Source organism: Chiloscyllium punctatum, chromosome 11 (genome assembly GCF_047496795.1).
Source record: "Chiloscyllium punctatum isolate Juve2018m chromosome 11, sChiPun1.3, whole genome shotgun sequence".
NCBI lineage: Eukaryota > Metazoa > Chordata > Chondrichthyes > Orectolobiformes > Hemiscylliidae > Chiloscyllium > Chiloscyllium punctatum.
Window position 1 is genome coordinate 15,403,103 of NC_092749.1, and position 22,765 is coordinate 15,425,867.

Below are 22,765 nucleotides of genomic sequence, written 5' to 3' on the forward strand. Positions count from 1 at the left end.
TCTGGAGCATTAACAGCAGTTTCCGGCCTGCAGATTATTTGACAAGTGACTTTCCCATCATACCAAAAGCACCCCTAACACACAGAAGGGGAAAATGGTGATGAAATGAACCAGTGGCGAAACACAGGTCAGATTCATCAAGTGCATGACTTACATTTTGTGAAGATCCAGGTGAGACTTTCTCTTCTGGCTGGACCTTCTCTTGGTTTCCCCTTCATATACAGTCGGGCCAGCGAGATCGTACAGGCGCTGGGGGTTGCCTAGGACCTGTCCCGATAGATGTGGATAAGTGTTAATGCAGTTAAAACAAAAGGCACAGTCCTAACTACTCACCATTGGATGCCATCTTGACTTGGAGTCACTTGGTCATGAGTTCAAATCCTCACTTGGGAACTTTGGGCACTAAATTGGAGCAAAGGCTCTCAGTGCTCACGCTGAGGGAGTGCTGCACTGCCAGAAATGCCAGATTTCAGAAGTTGCGTGACCCTCTCAGGCAGTTGTAAAAATCCCACGTCTACTGTTTCAATCAAGATCAGAGGTGCTCTCCCTGGCGCCTTGGTCAATAGGGGTCAAAAAGTGTGGTGCTGGAAAAGCACAGCCAGTCAGACAGCACCCGAGGAGCAGGAGAGTTATATCCTACATCCACTGCCTTTTGAGGAAGAGAATGCCCACGATTCACAAACTTTTCAGAGAAAGAATAATGTTTCTTCATCTCTGTTTTAAATGGGTGATGCCCATTCCTGATGAAGAGTTTATGCTCAAAATGTTGACTCTCCTGCTCCTCGGATGCTGCCTGACTGGCTGTGCTTTTCCAGCACCACACTTTTTGACTCCAATTTCCAGCATCTGCAATCCTCACTTTCTCTGCCTTGTCAATAGTCATCCCTCAACCTAAAGCAGACCTTCATCAGGCTTTCATTTGGGGGCGGCATGGTGGTTCAGTGGTTAGCACTGCTGCCTCACAACACTAGGGTCCCAGGTTCGATTCCAGCCTCGGGTGACAGTCTGTGTGGAGTTTGCACATTCTCCCTGTGTCTGCGTGGGTTTCCTCTGGGTGCTCTGGTTTCCTCCCACAGTCCAAAGATGTGCAGATCAGGTGGATTGGCCATGCTAAATTACCCATAGTGTTATGTGCATTAGTCGGAGGGAAATGGTTCTGGGTGGGTTACTCTTCAGAGGGTCGGTGTGGACTGGTTGGGCCGAAGGGCCTGTTTCAACACTGTAGGGAATCTGATCTAAAAACAGTTGGGATGGGGGTGTAGTTCAGAGTGAACCATGTTGGTGGGGGGCAGGAGTCACATATACAGCCCAAGGCAAAAGGTTGTCGGATTCGTTTATTCATTCATGGGATGTGGGTGTCGCTGATGAGGCCAGTATTTATTGCCCATCCCTCAGAGTCAACCACATTGCTGTGGGTCTGGAGTCACATGTAGGCCAGACCAGGTAAGGATGGCAGTTCCCTTCCCTAAAGGACATCAGTGAGCCAGATGGGTTTTTTTCCCCACAACTGACAATGGTTTTACGGTCATCATCAGACTCTTGGTTCCAGATGTTTATTTAAGTCAAATTCCACTGTCCGCCAATTGTAGGACTCGAACCTGGGTCCCCTGATGAACAATGCAGTGGTTACACCACTAGGCCATCACCTCCAAGGTGGAATGAAAGACACCAACTCACCTCCTTCATGATCTTAATAGCCTCTACCCGATGTTGTGGTGGTGGATACAGCAGAAGGCGATGGTAAAGGGACTGCAGGACTGGCCTCAGTGACTCCAGGCAGCCGACGAGCCGCACCAGCTCCGCTGCTATGTAATAGATGGTGCGTGCCACAGGTCCAATGAGTGCAGGCGCTGTGGACGAACAGCCTGATCCGCGGCCGTGATCGGAGACACCGGTCAAAGAAGCCTCAGTCTCCGTCAGTGAGGCGACATGACCTGACGAGATGGTCTTATCATGGATAGGGTTACCCAGGATGACTATCAGGGCTGGACATAGCTGCTTCCTGCAACAACATGGAAAGGGGTTCAAGGAAGAAGCATGGACAACAACAACTCACATTTAAATAGCACTGTTAACAGAGTAATGTTACCAGGATACTTCACACAAGGGCATTATCAGGTGACTGAGCCACTTGGTCAACAGCTTGAAGGAGGAGAGAGAGGGTTTAAGAGATTTAGGGAAACCTTATCTTCAGCTTGGGGCCTAGCTAGCAACAATTTGTATTTTTATAGCATCTCTTACATAATAGTACACTGCCCCAAGGCAGTTCACAGAGGCACCTACAAACAAAATATAACATCGAACCACTGAAGGAGAAATTACAACAGATGACTAAAGCATGGACAAAGAGATAGGTTTTGAGGAAGTCTTAAAAGGAGGAGGAGGTGGAGAGATTTTATTGAAGGAAGTCCACACCGAGAGATGGGCACTAATTGTGTCAAAGTTAGCTGTTAGTTCTTTGTCGCAGAAATAATTGGACCAATCACACACACAATAACCTTTATTTAGCAACAGAATTAGTTATGGACCATGTCAGTGAGGTACAGAGTACATCTGCTCTCCAGTACTGCTGCTTCAGATTGCTTTCCAGTCTTAGGGACTAATGTTGTCGTGGATAATAATTTACACCAGCTTAAGATATGCCTCATTATTGTATAATTAGATTTAGAATTAAATTTAGGCTTACATCATGGTGGGGTCTGAACTCATGTTCCTAGATAATTAGCCTGGGGCTCCGGATTACTAACCCAGTGACATCGCTACAACACCCTATCTCCCCCCCATCTGATTGGTCGAATGATCTTCTGCTCACCTTTCCTTGGGGGAATGTACTATGAAGTACAAAGACAAGTAATCAGGATAGATTAGACTGGACTGTGAGGCTCTTAATAGCCAAACAGTCTAACACAATCGAAGGCTGTTAGTTTTTATGCCCTCTTTGATGAACAACCTCCAGACTTTCCCCGCACCATTTTAGTTGGCGTTTTCTGCAGCACATAACAGAGACACCAAGTTGGCAACAGAAACTCACTGCTGCAAAAAGACAGTTGGCAGAAAACTGGTATCAGTGAACATTTGACCCAGGTTACAGAATGTTACAGCACAGAAGGCCATTTAACCCACTGTGTCTGTACCAGCTCCTGAAAGAGCTACCCAGCCAGTACCACTCTCCAGTTCTATCGCTGTACCCATCTAAATTCATCCTTTTCAAATATATATCCAGCTGTTCTTTGAAACCTCTTTTGGTATATGCCACCACCAGTCTCCCAGGAAGTATATCCCAAACCCTAATGACTCTGAGTAAAGACATTTCTCCTCATCTCATTCTAGCTCTCTTGCTGACATTCTTGAAATTGTGACTCCTGGTGAGCAAATAAGGTGCCCAGAACTGAACACAACACTCCAAACGTGGTCTGACCAATGACTTGTACAGGTTGAATAGATTGAGCCTGCACTCACTGAAAAGAGTCAGAGGCAACTTTATTAAAACATAGGAACTTAACAGGGTAAAAGTTGCTTTCTCTTGTGGGGAAGTCTCGGTTCAGAGGGGTCACACATTTAAGACAGAGATGTGGAGGAATTCCTTCTCTCAGAGGGGAGTGAACCTGTAGAAGTCTTTGCCCTCGAGGGCTGCAGAGGCTGAGTCATAAAGATAGTCAAGGCTGAGACAGACAAATTTTTAATCCGTAAGGGAATGACGGGTTATGGGGGAAAAGTCAGGAAAGTGGAGCTGAGAATTATCAGATCAGCCATGATCGCGTTGAATGGTGGAGCAGACTCGATAGGCTGAATGGCCTGCCTCTTCCCCTATGTTTTATGGTCAGCACTTAAAACAATAGAGACTGAAATGAGAGAGACTGCAAATACATCAATAATACAGCTCACCACAAGAGGTCTGTGAAACCTTTATGACGATGCATAACAGGAGAGGAACTGTTCAGCATGGAGAGAATACACTCCAGGTACAGGAGCTGCAACTGTTGGTTATTACTGAAAGGAAGAGGGCAGAAGTTAAAACGCAGCTCAGACAAATTCAACTAGAAATTCTAACAGACAGGTCCTTAATCCCACAGGAAAAGTAGAAATGGGTCCATGCAAGAAGTTCGTCAATAAATTCAAACCTATATGATCTACGGGCAGCAGATAGTCCCCAGAATTCATGGCTAATGTTTGTATGCTCACAGTACGCCCACTGGCTGTGATACTCGGGTGGCAGCATTGCCTACATCGAGGAAACGTCACCACATTACACCAATTCAACTGAACGAGGCAGTGTGAAATGCAAATTTTCTGCATAGGTGCTTAATCCAGACTCTAACACCCTCCTCATACAAGGGATTACAAGAAAATCAATAAACAAAAAGGGAATCGAACAATTTATGAAGACTGGCATGCTTCTGTATATGGTAAAAACAATGACTGCAGATGCTGAAAACCAAATACTGGATTAGTGGTGCTGGAAGAGCACAGCAGTTCAGGCAGCATCCAACGAGCAGCGAATGCTGCCTGAACTGCTGTGCTCTTCCAGCACCACTAATCCAGTATATGCTTCTGTATATGTTTGCATTTACAGCACCTTACATCATCCAACCAAATACAGCCAGTAATGGAAGATGACAACAACAGAGCTATCAAGCAGCAAAACAATAACCTGCTCAATGATGCTCAGATTGGGTTCCTCCAGGGCCACTCATCTCCTGATTTCATTACAGCCTGGCCCAAACATGGACAAAAAGAGGTGAACTCCATTGTTTGCCATCAACGAGATGTATACTTGCCAACACTCCTTCAACAGCACCTTCAAAACCCATGACCACTATCATCTACAAAGGCAAGGGCAGCAAATACATGGGAACACCTTCACCTGCAAGCTCACTAACTTGGAAATATACCATTGTTCCTGCAGTGTGCCTGGGTCAAAATCCTGAAACTGCCTCCTAAACAGCACTGTGAAGTTACCTGTGTCACATGTGTGACACCACTTACAACACTCTCTTAGCCACTGATGCATAATGGCAGTAGTCAAGAGAGTGGTGATGGAAAAGCACAGCAGGTCAGGCAGCATCCGAGGAGCAGGAGCATAGACGTTTCAGGCAGTTGTGTATATTATCCACAAGATGCATTGCAGTAACTCAATAAAGGTTCACCAAGACCTGCACCCTCTGGGGCATCTAGTTCAAGGGCAGGAGATACATGGGAGCACTACCATTTACAAACCAATAAATCATCCTGACTTAGAGATACATTAACATTCCTTCAGTGTTATTGGGTCAAAATCTTGGAACTCCCTCCCTAACAACATTGTGCTGGGTACCTATGTCATCTGGACTACAGTGATTCATGGACATTTAGGGATGAACAATAAATGCTGGTCTTTCCACTGAGGCTCATATCCTACAAACTAAATTTCAGAGTACTTTAAAGAGTATAACATGTAGGCAGTTTGGAAACTGATGCTAATGAAATTGGCTAATGGACACAGCTTTGTGGTAGCTGCCCATTCTAAATCTCGTGGGACCTATACATTAGTACAAATGAACTCTCCATGGGACTGAGAAAGGGCTAAATCCCATACCAAGTTGAAAAGCTGAGGTAACCGCGTGATTCCTGATACTGGGACTGCTGGAAAATATTCGCGAAACAAAAAAAAATATGAAACTGGATGGACTAACCAGCATCTACTATCACTGAGGCAAAATACTGGAACCCCCGTCCTAGCAGCTCTGTGGGCATCCCTATTCCATGGATTGCCACAGTTCAAGAAAGCAGCTCACCACCACCTTCTCAAGTGCAATTAGGGATGGGCAACAAATATTGGCCCGAGCCTGTGATGCCTACATCCCATGAATATATCAATCAGTGAACCACACAATAGTTACTGGACAGAGGGAGGCCAATCAGCCCATCATACAGTGTTGGTTCTCTACAAGAGCAAACTTAGCCAGCCCCACCACCAGCTTCCCTCTCTTCTCCCTTCCTCCTCAGTCCTTCTGTAGTTAGAACTGCAGTTACATTCCTTTCCCCACTGTCATCCCTGGGGTCAGCTGTTAGAATGGAGAGGGGAGCCACGCTGCCTCAGAACGACTTGGCAGAGAATTCTAGTCATTGCTGTGATTTCTGAGTGTGCGTGGTAGTTAGGCCTGAGCTGGACAGGTTTGTGGATAATCTTCAGGGAAATGTCTTAAAGCCTTGAACCATGGAGAGTCCACTTACGTCACCACTCTTTGCAGCTTCTCGCAAAGGACAGCGAGCACGGAGACCACGTCCTCACACAGCGACTCGACCGGGACTGAGGAGCCTGACAAAAGGAGCATAGGATGATCAGCACGACGCAAACATCTCTGAGAGCTCAATAAAGCCTGGCACTGGCTTCAGGAATAACAGGGGGAGGGGAGGGGCACAACATGGGTCGAGGAAAGGCAGACTTCAACATGGTGTAGTGTAATGGAAACCAAGTCACATGGTGAGACTTTGGGATGGACGGCCGACAGCCTGGTCAAAGGGGAATTAAGACCTACCCACTCAGTCCAAGGTTGTCATGGTAACATCTGTAGTACACAATGGTGGTCTTTTGAGAGACCACCCGACAGGGTAGTCACAAACTCCATAGGGTGGATGATAAAGGGGAGGGCAGGGAGGGTTTGTCCACAATTCACTCCTTGCAAGCCCACCCTGAAACCATAACATGCCAAGGCTGGGGCTAAACCAACCAATGGTGGGGCTTCTGGTCCTCACTTGGAAGATACTCCCTCTCTTCGGAGCTGCTACTTGATCTGATTCACCATGAGCTCCAATATTTCTGACACCCGGAATTGCAGAAAAAGGCCCAGGGGAGGTTCATGGCTTTCTTGTGAGGAGTTGGGTGGTAAAGGGACACCATGGGGTCTTAGGGCAGAGGGATGGAGGTATGGCAGGGAGCAGGGTGGTCTGGGTCCAGTCGGGCTGATAGCACAGAAGTGTGGACTCATTGGCTTTAAGGGGAGGGGGGGGTGTACAGTTGACATGTGCGGGACATCCTGAAGAATGAAATGCCTCATTTCTTCTCCCTCCCTGTATCACGTCAAACTGACTGCCTACATCAGGCACATGTACCACATTATTCCAGTCAATAGGCTTGTTAACAAATCCAAATGACCTTTAATGGTTTATGTATGTATAGCCACCCGACTTTACACTCACCCCACTCTGGGCGCTCCACTTTCCTCCCACAGTCCAAAGATGTGCAGGTTAGGTGGATCGGCAATGGGAAATTGCACCATAGTGTCCAGGTTTGTACAGGATTAGCCAATGGTAAATGGGCTAAGATAGGGCCTAGGTCTGGGCAGGATGCTCTCCAGAGGGTCGGTGCAGATTCATTGGACTGAATGGCCTCTTTCTGCACAGTAGCGATTCTATAAAGCTTGCAGGGCTACAAGAGTGACAGATCTATAGAAACATTATGCCAGAGGAGGCCATTCAGCCCACTGAATCCATGCAGACCCTTCATAGAGCGATCAAGTCCATCCTGTTCCTCCACTCCATAAATGTGGCTTTGCAAGTTTATTTCCCTTAAGTGTCCACACAATTTCTTTTAAAAATCATGGATCATCTTCGCTTCCACCATATTGCCTTGAAGGCAAAGAATACCAATTATTATCACTCAGTGACATTCCTATCCCCACCCCACATCTCTTGCCCAAAACCTTAAAATGTGTTCCTCTCGTCCTTGTAATTCATGGGATGGGCTAATGGATGAGAGCAACTTTTCCTTGTCGACTTTGTGTTGTGATCTTGTATACGTTGATCAAGTCTCCTGTTAATTTCCAATGCTCCAATAGGGTAGTTAGGTAAATTGTTCCTAAAGCTGATACAGGTATAATGGACTGAATGCCTTCCTCTGTTAAGTGACTTTATAATCAAACTTAAATTACATGTCTAACCTGTCACCTGCCACCTGGACTTAGCAGCCGCACAAGAACAAACCATTTGGCTCAACGCGTATACGATGGTACACACAAAAACAGAAATTGCTGGAGAAACTCAACAGATCTGAGGCCAGCGACCCTTCTTCAGATAGCCGGACTCAAAACATTAACTCTGTTTTCTCTTCCCAGATGCTGCCAATCCTGCTGAATTTCTCCAGCAATTTCCATTTCCATTTCCATTTTAGATCTCCAACATCCACAGTTCTTCGATTTATTTAAGTACATGTTGGTATTTGTGCTCCCCCCCAAGTTGGGCGAAGGAATTTTTTACCTTTGCTGTAATGTTCCTCCTGCAATGTACAACCATCCTCATTCTGACGAGAGAAGGGAAATTGATTCATTTAGTCAGGTCAACTGTCAACAACAACTGGAGCCACACGTATGATGAGCAGACATACTTACCGGTGACTGGAACGCAAAGGAACTTTCAAGGTTCAAACACTATGTGATAGAAGTTCAACTGTGCATCAAGGAGGATACAACATGCTTAATATTACTCTCATTTTCAACTTCCAGAGAAGATTGCAGAAATAAACAGGGAAAACCCATGTCCAATGTTAACTTAAGTAAGTGCAATTCTGCTAAGTATCTCAATCCATGAGTTCAAAGAGGTTCTGTTTGGGAACATGGTCATCAGAGATACAGGGGTCTCCATTATATGTGAATAGCAAATAGAGTATTTGAGTTATCTTCAACTTACAGATGTGGAACCTTTCATTACTCTACCCTTAGTGAAGCCTCACCAGATACTGAAATTGTTTTGTCATCTTCTCCAGGGTTTTCTGCTATGATAGTCAATGTTATTGGGGATCTTATAGAAACATATAAAATTATGAAGGGAATAGATAAGATAGAGGCAGGAAGGTTGTTTACACAGACGGGCAAAACTAGAAATAGGGGGTGTAGCCTCAAAAAAAAAGTGAGTAGATTTAGGACTGAGTTGAACAGGAACTTCTTCTCCCCAAAGATTGTGAACCTGTGGAATTCCCTGCCCAGTGAGGCATGTTTTTAAGGCAAAGATGTTCAAATAGTAAAGGAATTAAGGGTTATGGTGAGAGGGCAGATAAGCAGACCTGAGGCCATGAAAAGATCAGCCATGATCTTATTGAATGGTGGAGCAGACTCGAGGGGCCAAATGGCCTACTCCTGCGCCTAGTTCTTATGTTACCTCAAAACACCCATCAGGGAACATTTCAGCTACAACCCTCAGAGAGAAATTTGGAAGAAAAGCCAGATTATACAGTAGGGGTAAAATCAATTGTTTTTGAGTGCTTCTTAAGGGCTACCCTTTGAATTCCGAGGGGCTACATTTTGTTTCTCGAGGGACTACATTTTCACTTGCACTAATCCGTTCATTAGGTGATAGGGTCAAATCGTAACAATACCTGCATTGTTGTGTGGAGTATTAGGACTCAGACAGAAACAAAATTAGAAGAATTCATCAGTATCATGAATAATTACAACCCTCCATTTAACATAAAACACAACACACAAGGAACACATTAATATCATGCGCACTACAGTATTTAAACTGGCAGAAGACAGCAGGCGTAACTTTGCACCATTTTTTTAGAAAGAAATAACTGATACACACTTCTGTGGACAAAAAGCTATCACCTTGGATGTTTTTGCCATGGACTGGTGAGAACACAGCTAAACAAGCTGCATCATTGTCTCCAAAGCAATCATTTCAAGTAATTCAACGTTTTTGAGATGCTTTGAGACATGATATCACAAATGTAAATATTTATGAAACAGAGCTGTTCAGTATTAAGTTATCTAATCACGACAATAACATTTTGCCCTGAGTTTCCACTACCTTAAGCTCAAGATTCCACATTATTTGCACGGAATTCATTAGCGTGTTGACTTCAAGTTTAGTGACCCATAATTGAAAGGTTTTCCCTTTCTAGGCCATTTCCCCATTTTTGATATCTCTCTCCTTCCTTATTTAGCATGATTTCCCTCACAGGACCTCGAGCTCCCAGTCTTGTTCGCTCCCGATATGGCAGAATCATTCCCCGGCCCACCCCGCCAACATTGCCCACGGCCTACAGTAGCCCCACTTCCCCAGTCTCTCTGCTTCCCCAGTTTCAGAGTACGCTTGCTAAAATCCATCTCTCACACCTCTGTCTTTGCTCAATGAACATTAAACAGTGTAACTATGAAAGAAATCATCCCCATCCTGTCCTGACAAGTCAGGCATACATTCCAGTGAACCATACAGTGCAGATGAAGGCCATTCAGCACGTAATGCTATTCAATTCTGCTGGATTATTCCTCCGTTTTACGCTGTACCAGGGGATTATTTATCACTTCATATTATTAACATTACTCTGAACTTAGCTCCTCACAACTTTCCTTTGTTCAGAGTCAATATATCTGTCTCACAAGCTAAGATCCCAGGAAACCCCCCACAACTTGCCCATTTTGCGGCACGGTGGCTCAGTGGTTAGCACTGCTGCCTCACAGCGCCAGGGACACGGATTCAACTCCCACCCTCGGGCAACTGTCTGTGTGGAGGTTGCACATTCTTCCCGTGTCTGCGTGGGTTTCCTCCGGGTGCTCTGGTGTCCTCCCACAATCCAAAGATGTGCGGGTCAGGGGAATTGGCCATGCTAAATTGCCCAGTGTTAAGTGCATTAGTCAGGGTAGGGGAATGGGTCTGGGTGGGTTACTCTTCAGAGGGTCAATGTGGACTTGTTGGGCTGAAGGGTCTGTTCCCATACTGTAGGGAATCTAATCTAATCTAATCTACCCCAGCATTTTACAGAATTCCGTGACCAATTCCAGTTGGGGAAGATCCAGTCCAGAAAGAGGCCATGCGCAAAACAGTGAGTGACAGGCAGTAGAGATGCCTCTGATTGGTATATGAACAGATGAGCATATAAATCATGGGTAGGAGTAGGCCATTCAGCCCCTCGAGCTTGCCCTGCTATTCAATAAGATCATGACTGAACTGACGGTCACCTCAACTCCACTTCCCTACCCATGCACAATACCCACGACTCCCTCGTTGGTCACAAAATCTATATTTCTTTACTCGTTCACTGGGTAAAAGCTGGGCCACTTTTTATCACCCAAACCTAATTATGCTTGAGAAAGTGGTGGCGAGCTGCCTATTTGAACCTCCACAGTCCATGTGCTGTAGATAGACCATTAGGACTTGCTTCGACCTGAACTATAGTCATTGACCCTGCCTCTGGGGAAGGGTGCTCGAAAGACACACAATCTTCTGAGAGAGAAAGATCCCCCTGGAATAAGGGACCCTCTCTTTTTACGTGGTGCTCCCCTCATTCTGCACAGTTCTTCTCACCTCACTCTCCTGCCTCAGACGGAGTTGCTGGGTCAAGTCACTCAACATCTGGCTGAGGGTGGCTCGCACCGCCGTGTTGATACTGCGCTGGTGACTGCTGGCTATGTACGTCTCGATGCAAACCTGGTTCACAATGACAAGGAGAGAGGCGATGAGACAAGCAGCAAAGTATATGGCAAATACAAAATCCCTGGGGAAAATTAACGTACAGAGAGACCCGGGTGTGCCCCAAAGTTGGCAACGCAGGTTGATAGAGTGGTCAAGAAGGCATACAGCATGCTTTCCTTCATCAGACGGGGCACTGAGTACAAAAGAGTTGGCAGGTCACGTTATAGTTGCATAGGACTTTGGTTCGGCCACATTTGGAATACTGCATACAGTTCTGCTCGCCACATTACCAAAATGATACCAATGCTTTGGAGAGGGTGCAGAGGAGGTTCACCAGGATGCCACTTGACATGGAGAGCGCTAGCTATGAGGAGAGGTTGAGTAGATTAGGATTATTTTCATTACAAAGGTGAAGGTTGAGGGGGAGACCTGATTGAGGGCTACAAAATCATGAGAGATATAGACAGGGTGAATAACAAGAAGCTTTTTCCCCAGAGTGGGGGACTCAATTACTAGGGGTTACGAGTTAAAGGTGAGAGGGGAAAAGTTTAAGGGAGATATGCGTGGAAAGTGTTTTACGCAGAGAGTAGTAGTCTGGAACTCATTGCCAGCATCGGTGGTAGAGGCAAGCACGATAGCATCATTTAAGATGTATCTGATCAGATACATGAATGGGCAGGGAGCTGAGGGATACAAATCCTTAGAAAATAGGCAACTGGTTCAGATAGAGGATCTGGATCAGAGCAGGCTTGGAGTGCTGAAGGACCTGTTCCCGTGCTGTAGTTTTCTTTGTAAATGTCCCATTGCAGTTACAGAGGTTGAGGGGTTGAGGAAAGCTGAATCCCACAATGGTCCCCATCTGGCCTCCTGAAGGTTTCTGGAACCCTTCCCTCAGGGTGTGAGTAGGAAGGTCCCAGACATTCAACATCCTATGCTTACTTATTTATTCCTCACTTGGGCATTCCCCCTTGTTTAGGGAATGTGGGCAAACATGGCAGACACTGTCCAGCACAGTAAGATCCCACAAATAGACGCAAGGGGATAATAGCTGTGTTCAGGGGAGGGCTTGAATCCTGCCACTAGTCATGCGAACAGGACTAAACCACACTGCTTTCCCTCATTGACAGTCAAAAAACAAGAAACGTGAAAACACAGAAAAAATAGGAACAGGAGCAGGCCTTTCAGCCCATCGAGCCCGCCCATTCAATATGACCATGGCTGATCATCCAACACAATAGCCAGTTCCCGCTTTTCCCTCATATCCGATCGAAACATGGGGAAAGAAACCAAAAAGACTTGTGTCTGAACAGTACCGTTTCCCAACCACCGGACCTCCGAAGGAGCTTTACTGACCACTTTGAAACTGCAGTACCTGTTGTAGTTTAGGAAAAACAGCAGTTATTACCTGCACTGGAAGCAGTGCAACTAAGGATCAGTAGAGGGCAAGAGGGTTGTCCTAGGGTGGTAGGCTGAGAAAAAGTGGTGAGCGCAGCAGGTCAGGCAGCATCCAAGGAGCAGGAGAATCGACGTTTCGGGCATAAGCCCTTCTTCAGGATTCCTTGGATGGGCATTGGGCTTATGCCCAAAATGTCGATTCTCCTGCTCCTTGGATGCTGCCTGACCTGCTGCACTTTTCCAGCAACACATTTTTCAGCTCTGATCACCAGCATCTGCAGTCCTCACTTTCTCCTTCCCTTAGAAGAAGTGGGTCGCCATTCTCCACAGCTGAGAAAAAATGAGCAGTGATCTTACTGAAACGTACAAGCAAAGAGCTATTCCCTAAGCGGGCAGGGGTTCTAAACTAAGGAGGCCATTTTTAAGGTGAGAAGAGGAAGATTTGTAAAGGACATGAGGGGCAACTTTTCCAGACAGAGAGTAATTTGTGTGTGGAATGAACTGCCAGAGGAAATGGTGGATGCAGCTACAGTTACAACGTTTAAAAGACATTTGGATAAGTACGTGAATAGGAAAGGTTTAGAGGGATATGGGCCGAGCACTGGCAGCTGCGACTATTTAATTTGGGAACATGGTCGGCATGGACTGGTTGGACCGAAGGGTCTGTTTCCATGCTGTATGACTCTAGAGGTTCACTAGATTGATTCTAGAGATGAGGGGTCTGTCATATGAAGACAGATTGAACAGATTAGGCCTAATACTGTCTGAAAATTAGAAGAATGAGGGGAGATCAAATTGAGGTATTCAAGATGATAAAAGGTGCAGATAAAATAGACGTGGAGTGGACGCTTCCTCTTGTGGGGCATTCTGGGACGAGAGGACATTGTTTTAAGATAAGGGGTGGCAAATTTAAAACAGAGTTGAGGAGAAACTACCTCTCCCAAAGGGTTGTGAATCTGTTGGAATTCACTACCCCAAAATGAGGTAGATGCTGGGACAGAGAGTAAATTTAAGGAGGAGTTAGATAGATTTTTGATTGGTAATGGGTTGAAGGATAATGAAGAGGAGGCAGGAAAATGGGGGTGAGGAACTTAACAGCCATGATCAAATGGCAGATCAGACTCGATGGGCTGAATGGTCTACTCCTGCTCCTATTGTTTGTGGTCATTGTATGCACAAAAAGATCCCACAAACAGCAATGCGATCATAATCAGATAATCTGTTTTTTTTGTAATGTCAATTGGAAAATAAAAATCAATCAGAACACCAGAGAAAGGCCCATCTCCACAATAGTCCAAAGGGACCTGTTACAATCCCCCATCTCCAAGCAGGCAACAGGAACCTCAGTTGAACATCTCAGTATTTCCTCAGTTCCATATTGAAGCTTCAGCCTGGGTCTTGGGGCTAAAAGACCCTGGAGATGGAGTTAAATTCAGGGCCTTATGACTCAGAGGTCAGAGTCACAAACGAACCACAACAACATCAGAATCATTGGCGACCTTTAAGCGGCATTTGGATAGGTACATGGATGGGTGCTTAATCTAGGTTAGAAGTTCGGCACAACATCGTGGGCCGAAGGGCCTGTTCTGTGCTGTATTGTTCTATGTTCTATTAACACCTGGTAATGTGGACTGAATTGCTAAGTCCATATTAAGTTGTCCCTTGATTTTAAAATATCCCAAAAGGCTTTACAGAAAACACACACCATGCACACACATAAAACATGTATGCAAACAGATATAAAAATACATAAGCAAACATATGTACAAATGCATATGAAAACACATATATAAACATGTATGCAAAAACACATGCAAAAAGTATACAAACATAAGCAAACACTGAAGCAAACATACAAACAAATGCAAACACATACAAACATGTCTGCAACACATAAACACAGATGCAAACACACATACACAAACATGCATACAGCACAAACACATATGAAAACACATATACAAACATGCATACAACACAAACACATTAAAACATGTACTTAACACATACAAATACATACATAAACACAGACACAAGCAGATATACAAACATGTACACAAACACATATGTAAACATAAACACATATGCAAACATTGATAACCACATACGTGGAGAATCACTTTGTCAAGCAGGCAGTAAAACAATCAGGGTGTAAGAGATACACAGGAAGCATTACCTCAGCAATCTTCAGCACTGCACTGCCATTTATTTCAAACGATGATGAGTATGTAATACACAGCAGCACCTTTCAAAGAAGCAGAGAATGAATAAAAATACCAGGAATAAATATAAACTCAAACCAGGCCACAATCTCCACAGAACCACCTGTTTCTTGGAAATACTAGTGCACTCTCTAATGAAGCCAAATGGGGAAAGGGTTAGGGTCAAGGTAGTGAGGTTAAGAGGCACTGTGTTCACCCTGTACCTTGATGATCATATATCATGCCCTGCCTTCCCTCATGTCATCTCATAACGGCTCAGAGAGTGTTTCTGGGTAAATGTCCTGGGTATTTGGCCCATGCTCTCTACCTAGGTCCAGTAGGGCTTTCCCACAAATGATAATTGATATATATCCCATCCTGGGCCTTTCAAAGGCCATGGAAGAATAGTCTTACATTTAAATATCACCTGTAACATTCTGAAACATGGTGCAGCTCTGCTGTAATGTAGCAAAGATAGTGGCCAATTAGTGCCCAGTAAGATCAGTGAAATAGCATTGTCACAATGACCAGGTGCTCAGCTGTGGACAAGCTGGTTGGGTGATAACTAGTACGTGAGCACCATGAAAAACTCCTGTAATGTTCTCGCAGTGCTGGGCCAGACTGCTGGGCTGCTGTGGGACCTGGGTGAAGGTACTGCCACTTTTGCTTTCCCTGGTTGAGGGTTGGATTGGCATTCAGGAGAGGACGCTTCAGAATGGACCTCTCATTCCACTTGACAACAGCCCTGTCCCTGGGATTTCAGGTGACATCCTGGAACACCAGAGGTCTGCAATCAGGAATCCTGCTCAAAGTCTATATGGTCGCCCTGGAATTCCAAGGCCCATTCCCTCAACCACAGCATGCCGAGGCTTGGGGCACCCCATCATAAACAGGACCCCCTCCTCAGGAACAATCACCCTCATGTAAGCTTGCATGTTATCAATGAGTGAGCACCTTCATGACTTCCACTTGCAGGTCCTCGTTCAGAAAGGGTGTAACCTTCATGGAGTCCAGCATCTGGTTCAGCAACTGTCTGTCCTCCAGCTCTTTCTCCGCTGACACCAGCCTTTCATCGGCCAGCAGTTTCTAATGGAACACAGCAAAAGGTTACCTTTTACACCACTGGTACTAAACACCCTTTCACCTCCATCACATCCCCTCCTCTCTGGTCTGCTCTGCCATATCCTTGCTTCCTCCCTGGTTACTCCAATGCTCTCCTTACTGGCCTCCCAAGCTCAAAGCTCTGCTGCTCCTAATCCCAACTCACACCAAATTCCATTTCACTAGCACTCCCCACTTCCATCTCCCACCACCCCACAGAGTTTACTGACTCACCGTAACTATTGGCCTTCAAAGTACCCCCCCGCCATGATTTTAAAATCTTTGTCTTTGTTTTCATATCAAGAATCTTACCAATTTTTATAGTTGCACCACAGAGATTATTCTACTTGATGCATCACAGCCAGATACGGCAACTGCTCCGCCCAGGACTGTAAGCAGCTACAGGGAGAGTTGTGAACACAGCCCAGTCTGTCACACAAGCCAGCCTTCCATCCATTGACTCCATCTACACTTGCCAGTGCCTCAGAAAGCCAGCCATCATCAGAGACCCCTCCCACCCCAGTTATAGTCTCTTCCGACCTCTTCCGTTGGGCAGATTCAAGAACAGCTTCTTCCCCGCTGTCATTAGATTTGTGAATGGACCTTTCAAATTTTTAATTTAATGTTGATCTTGGTCTTTGTGCAATTTCTCCGCAGCCATAACATTGTATTCCTCGCTCTGTTCTATTACCCTAATGCATTTTATATGGTATGATCTGCCTGTACTGCAGGCAAAACAAAACTTTTCACTGTACCTAGGTACATGTGACAATAATAAATCAAATCAGCCTCTCTCCCCATCTCTGTAACCTCCTCCTGCCCTCTAGGATGTCTGCACTCCTCCAATTCTTCACTCATTTCATTACTACAGCATTGGCAGCACAATGGCTCAGTGTTTAGCACTGCTGCTTCACAGCACTAGGGTCCTGGGTTCGATGCCAGCCTCGAGCGACTGCCTGTGTGGAGTTTGCACATTCTCCCCGTGGCTGCGTGGGTTTCCTTTGGGTGCTCTGATTTCCTCCCACACTCCAAAGATGTGCAGGTCAGGTGAATTGGCCAGAGTGTTCAGGGATGTGTAGATTAGGTGCATTAGTCGGGGTAAATGTAGAGTAATATGGTAGAGAATGGGCCTGGGTGGTCACTCTTTACAGATCTGTTGTGGACTTGTTGGGCCAAATGGCCTGTTTCCAGAATGTAGGGAGTCTATGATTCTATGCCTTCAGCTCTCTGGGCTGTCAGCTTTGGGATTCCTTGTATAAAGCTCTCCACCTCATTATCTCTGCTCTCTCCTTTAAGGGGGAGGTGATGGTGTAGTGACAATATTACCACACTAATAATAGGCGGCACGGTGGCACAGTGGTTAGCATTGCTGCCTCACAGTGGCAGAGACCCGGGTTCAATTCCGGCCTCAGGTGACTGACTGTGTGGATTTTTGCAAGGTTTGTAGCTCAGGTTGAGGTTTAGGGTGTAGGTTTGCTCACTGAGCTATAGGTTTGATATCTAGACATTTCATTACCTGGCTCGGTAACATCATCAGTGACGACCTCCAAGTAAAGCGAAGCTGTTGTCTCCTGCTTTCTATTTATATGTTTGTCCTGGATGGGGTTCCTGGGGTTTGTGGTGATGTCATTTCCTGTTTGTTTTCTGAGGGGTTGATAGATGGTACCTAGATCTATGTGAAGGGTAGGTCTTGCCTTACAAGTCTTATTGAATTCTTCGAGGAGGTGACCAAGCATGTGGATGAGGGTAGAGCAGTGGATGTAGTGTACATGGATTTTAGTAAGGCATTTGATAAGGTTCCCCATGGTAGGCTTATGCGGAAAGTCAGGAGGCATGGGATAGAGGGAAATTTGGCCAATTGGATAGAAAACTGGCTAACCGGTCGAAGTCAGAGAGTGGTGGTAGATGGTAAATATTCAGCCTGGAGCCCAGTTACAAGTGGAGTTCCGCAGGGTTCAGTTCTGGGTCCTCTGCTGTTTGTAATTTTTATTAATGACTTAGATGAGGGAGTCGAAGGGTGGGTCAGTAAATTTGCAGATGATACGAAGATAGGTGGAGTTGTGGACAGTGAGGAGGGCTGTTGTCGGCTGCAGAGGGACTTAGATATGATGCAGAGCTGGGCTGAGGAGTGGCAGATGGAGTTCAACCCTGCCAAGTGTGAGGTTGTCCATTTTTGGAAGAACAAATAAGAATGCGGAATACAGGGTTAATGGTAGGGTTCTTAGTCAGGTGGAGGAACAGAGGGATCTTGGGGTCTATGTACATAGATCTTTGAAGGTTGCCACTCAGGTGGATAGAGTTTGTAAGAAGGCCTATGGAGTATTATCGTTCATTAGCAGAGGGATTGAATTCAAGAGTCATGAAGTGATGTTGCAGCTGTACAGGACTTTGGTTAGGCCACAGTTGGAGTACTGTGTGCAGTTCTGGTCGCCTCACTTTAGGAAAGATGTGGAAGCTTTGGAGCGGGTGCAGAGAAGATTTACCAGGATGTTGCCTGGAATGGAGAGTAGGTCGTACGAGGATAGGTTGAGAGTTCTCGGCCTTTTCTCGTTGGAACGGCGAAGGATGAGGGGTGACTTGATAGAGGTTTATAAGATGATTAGAGGAATAGATAGAGTAGACAGTCAGAAACTTTTTCCCCGGGTACAACAGAGTGTTACAAGGGGACATAAATTTAAGGTGAAGGGTGGAAGGTATAGGGGAGATGTCAGGGGTGGGTTCTTTACCCAGAGAGTGGTGGGGGCATGGAATGCGCTGCCCGTGGGAGTGGTAGAGTCAGAATCATTGGCGACCTTTAAGCGGCATTTGGATAGGTACATGGATGGGTGCTTAATCTAGGTTAGAAGTTCGGCACAACATCGTGGGGTTGTTTATGGCGTTGTGGTTGGAGTGCCAGGCCTCTAGGAATTCTCTGGCATGTCTTTGCTTAGCCTGTCCCAGGATAGATGTGTTGTCCCAGTCAAGATGGTGGTTTTTTTCATCCGTGTGTAGGGCTACGAGGGAGAGAGGGTCGTGTCTTTTTGTGGCTAGCTGGTGTTCGTGTATCCTGGTGGCTAACTTTCTTCCTGTTTGCCCTACATAGTGTTTGTGGCAATCCTTGCATGGAATTTTGTAGATGATGTTGGTTTTGTCCATGGGTTATACTGGGTCTTTTAAGTTTGTTAGTTTTTGTTTGAGAGTATTGGTGGGTTTGTGTGCTACTAGGATTCCAAGGAGTCTTAGTAGTCTGGCTGTCATTTCTGAAACTTCTTTGATATACGGTAAGGTGGTTAGGGTTTCTGGCTGTGTTTGGTCTGCTTGTCATGGTTTGTTCTTGAGGAATCTGCAGACTGTATTTTTTGAGTATCCGTTCTTCTTGAATACGCTGTATAGGTGGTTCTCCTCCATTTTCCGAAGTTCGTCTGTGCTGCAGTATGTGGTGGCTTGTTGAAATAGTGTTCTGATACAGCTTCGTTTGTGTGTGTTGGGATGGTTGCTGGTGTAGTTAAGTATTTGGTCAGTGTTTGTCGGTTTTCTGTATACGCAGGTTTATAGTTCTCCGTTGTCTTTTCCTTCGACTGTGACGTCCAGGAATGCGAGTTTGTTGTCGGTTTCTTCCTCCTTGGTGAACTTTATGCCTGTGAGGGTATTGCTGATGATGTTAAATATTTCTTCTATCTTGTTTCGTTTTGTGCTGACAAAGGTGTCATCTACGTAGCGGACCCAGATTTTTGGTTTGATGGTTGGTAGGGCTGTTTGTTCTAGTCTTTGAATTACTGCTTCTGCTATGAATCCTGATAGCGGAGATCCCATGGGTGTGCCGTTGGTTTGTTTGTAGATTATGTTGTTGAAGGTGAAGTGGGTGGTGAGGCACAGGTCCACTAGCTTCATGTTGTTTTTGTTGGTAATGTGATTGATGGTGGTTGGGGTGTGTGTGATGATCTCTTCTAAAAGTCTGGTAAGTGTTTCCTTTGCCAGGTCGATGTTGATGGAGGTGATCAGAGCTGTTACGTCGAATGAGATCATTGTTTCGTCTTCCTCTATTTTGGTGTTTTTGATGATTTTTAGGAATTCCTGGATGGAGTGCTGTGACTCTTCTACTAGGTATTTCAGTATTGTGTGTAGTTCTTTGGCCAGTCTGCAAGTTGGTGTTCCGGGTAGTGAGACTATGGGTCTGAGGGGGGCTCCTGGTTTATGGATTTTTGGTAGTCCCTAGAATCGTGGGGTGTTGGTCCCATCTGGTTTCAACTTCTGGAAATCCGTCTTGTTTAATTGTCCGGAACTGTATAATTTTCTTAGGAGATATGTAATTTTGTTTCCTAGTTGTGGGGTCAGGTCTAGCGCCACAGAGGGGAACCACCTATACAACGTATTCAAGAAGAATGGATACTCAAAAAATACAGTCCGCAGATTCCTCAAGAACAAACCACGACAAGCAGACCAAACACAGCCAGAAACCCTAACCACCTTACCGTATATCAAAGAAGTTTCAGAAATGACAGCCAGACTACTAAGACCCCTTGGAATCCTAGTAGCACACAAACCCACCAACACTCTCAAACAAAAACTAACAAACTTAAAAGACCCAATACAACCCATGGACAAAACCAACGTCATCTACAAAATTCCATGCAAGGACTGCCACAAACACTACGTAGGGCAAACAGGAAGAAAGTTAGCCACCAGGATACACGAACACCAGCTAGCCACAAAAGGACACGACCCTCTCTCCCTCGTAGCCCTACACACGGATGAAAAAAACCACCATCGTGACTGGGACAACACATCTATCCTGGGACAGGCTAAGCAAAGACATGCCAGAGAATTCCTAGAGGCCTGGCACTCCAACCACAACGCCATAAACAAACACATAGATCTAGATACCATCTATCAACCCCTCAGAAAACAAACAGGAAATGACATCACCACAAACCCCAGGAACCCCATCAAGGACAAACATATGAGTAGAAAGCAGGAGACAACAGCTTCGTTTCACTTGGAAGTCACCACTGATGATGTTACCTAGCCAGGTAATGAAACGTCTGGATATCAAACCTAAAGCTCAGCGAGCAAACCTACACCCTGACTGTGTGGAGTTTGCACATTCTCCCCGTGTCTACGTGGGTTTCCTCCGGGTGCTCCGGTTTCCTCCCACAGTCCAAAAATGTGCAGGTCAGGTGAATTGGCCATGCTAAATTACCCGTGGTGTTAGGTGAAGGGGTAAATGTAGGGGTATGGATTGCACTTCGGTGTGGACTTGTTGTCCAAAGGGCCTGTTTCCACACTAAGTAATCTAACCTAATCTAATCCATGGAACTAAGCTCAAAACCCATTGTAGCAGTTGGCGGATTTTGAATTTAATTAATAAATCAGGAACACAAAGACAGTCTATGAAACTATCATTGACTGTTGTAAAAACCCATCTGGTTCACTGAGGCCCTTTAGGGAAGGAAATCTGCCCTCCTTACCCTGTCTGACCCATGTGTGACTCCAAATCTACAGCAATGGTGGTTGACTCTTAACTGCAGGTATTTACAATTTATATTAAGGTGTTGGATAAGGAAAGCCAATATACTACAACCAGGTTTGCGGATCACACAAAAATAAGGGGTAAGATCACATTGTGAATGGTTTTGGGCCCCTTATCTTAGGAAAGATATACTAGTATATGGAAAGATATAATGCAGTAGAATCAGTGCAGGACACAGGGTGTGAGGAACAGTAATCTAAGAAGCAGTGGGAGTCAGTGAGAAATGGAAGCATGAAATTTCTAATACTAGTGGGTGGCACGGTGGCACAGTGGTTAGCACTGCTGCCTCACAGCGCCAGAGACCCGGGTTCAATTCCCGCCTCAGGCGACTGACTGTGTGGAGTTTGCACGTTCTCCCCGTGTCTGCGTGGGTTTCCTCCGGGTGCTCCGGTTTCCTCCCACAGTCACAAAGATGTGCAGGTCAGGTGAATTGGCCATGCTAAATTGCCCGTAGTGTTAGGTAAGGGGTAGATGTAGATGTAGGGGTAGGGGTATGGGTGGGTTACGCTTCGGCGGGGCGGTGTGGACTTGTTGGGCTGAAGGGCCTGTTTCCACACTGTAAGTAATCTAATCTAAAAAAAACAAAAGAAGACTCCACCGTTTAGACCAGTAGCCTGAGAATTCTTATACTGATTGGTAAGTCGGTTTTCTGTTTCAAACATTTTGAAATTTGTTCCATCTTTGTCAATCACAAACCCACTTCCTCAGACAGCTTTCCAGCCATCACACATTTTAATAATTTCTGGATTGCAAGTCCCAGAAAAATACTGGTGTATTGTTTCTTTTGAGGTACAAGGCATGATTGTGATTCGACCTAACCACAAATTGCTTTGATCATTCAAGCAGTCTGTATTTCCAATTTCTCTTCCCCTTTTGGTTATAAGTGAAAATATCCAACCCCAATAACAAACTGAACGAGCCCCACAAACATCCTCCAGTAACTGTAACCACAGCATGCCAATTTGTCAATTTCCCAAAACCAACTAAATCTCTGTGTTTATCCAATGTCTTAACAAAGACAGTTTCTCAATAGCTCGACTGACCTCATACATTAGAGGAATTACAAGACCAAAGAGACTGAGGCAGTTACATGCACCTCCAACCGTCAGTGCGGGAGACCTTAATGATTAGACATCAGTGGATAATATTCAGCAAGAGAAACAATGACTGG

The 22,765-nt window shown here is 45.4% G+C and overlaps 1 protein-coding gene across 1 annotated transcript in view; it reads right to left on the reverse strand.

Annotated features, from left to right (window-relative positions):
• The window catches only part of arfgef3 (ARFGEF family member 3), a 156,951-nt gene that overhangs the window by 86,741 nt on the left and 47,445 nt on the right, over positions 1 to 22,765 (reverse strand). The window contains exons 4-11 of the mRNA XM_072580344.1: positions 15,939 to 16,070; positions 14,960 to 15,028; positions 11,281 to 11,403; positions 8,236 to 8,278; positions 6,214 to 6,298; positions 3,886 to 3,990; positions 1,678 to 2,002; positions 155 to 267 (exon numbers count right to left, since the gene is read on the reverse strand). Of these exons, the coding sequence (XP_072436445.1) occupies positions 155 to 267; positions 1,678 to 2,002; positions 3,886 to 3,990; positions 6,214 to 6,298; positions 8,236 to 8,278; positions 11,281 to 11,403; positions 14,960 to 15,028; positions 15,939 to 16,070 (995 nt within the window). The remainder of the gene's footprint in view (positions 1 to 154; positions 268 to 1,677; positions 2,003 to 3,885; positions 3,991 to 6,213; positions 6,299 to 8,235; positions 8,279 to 11,280; positions 11,404 to 14,959; positions 15,029 to 15,938; positions 16,071 to 22,765) is intronic.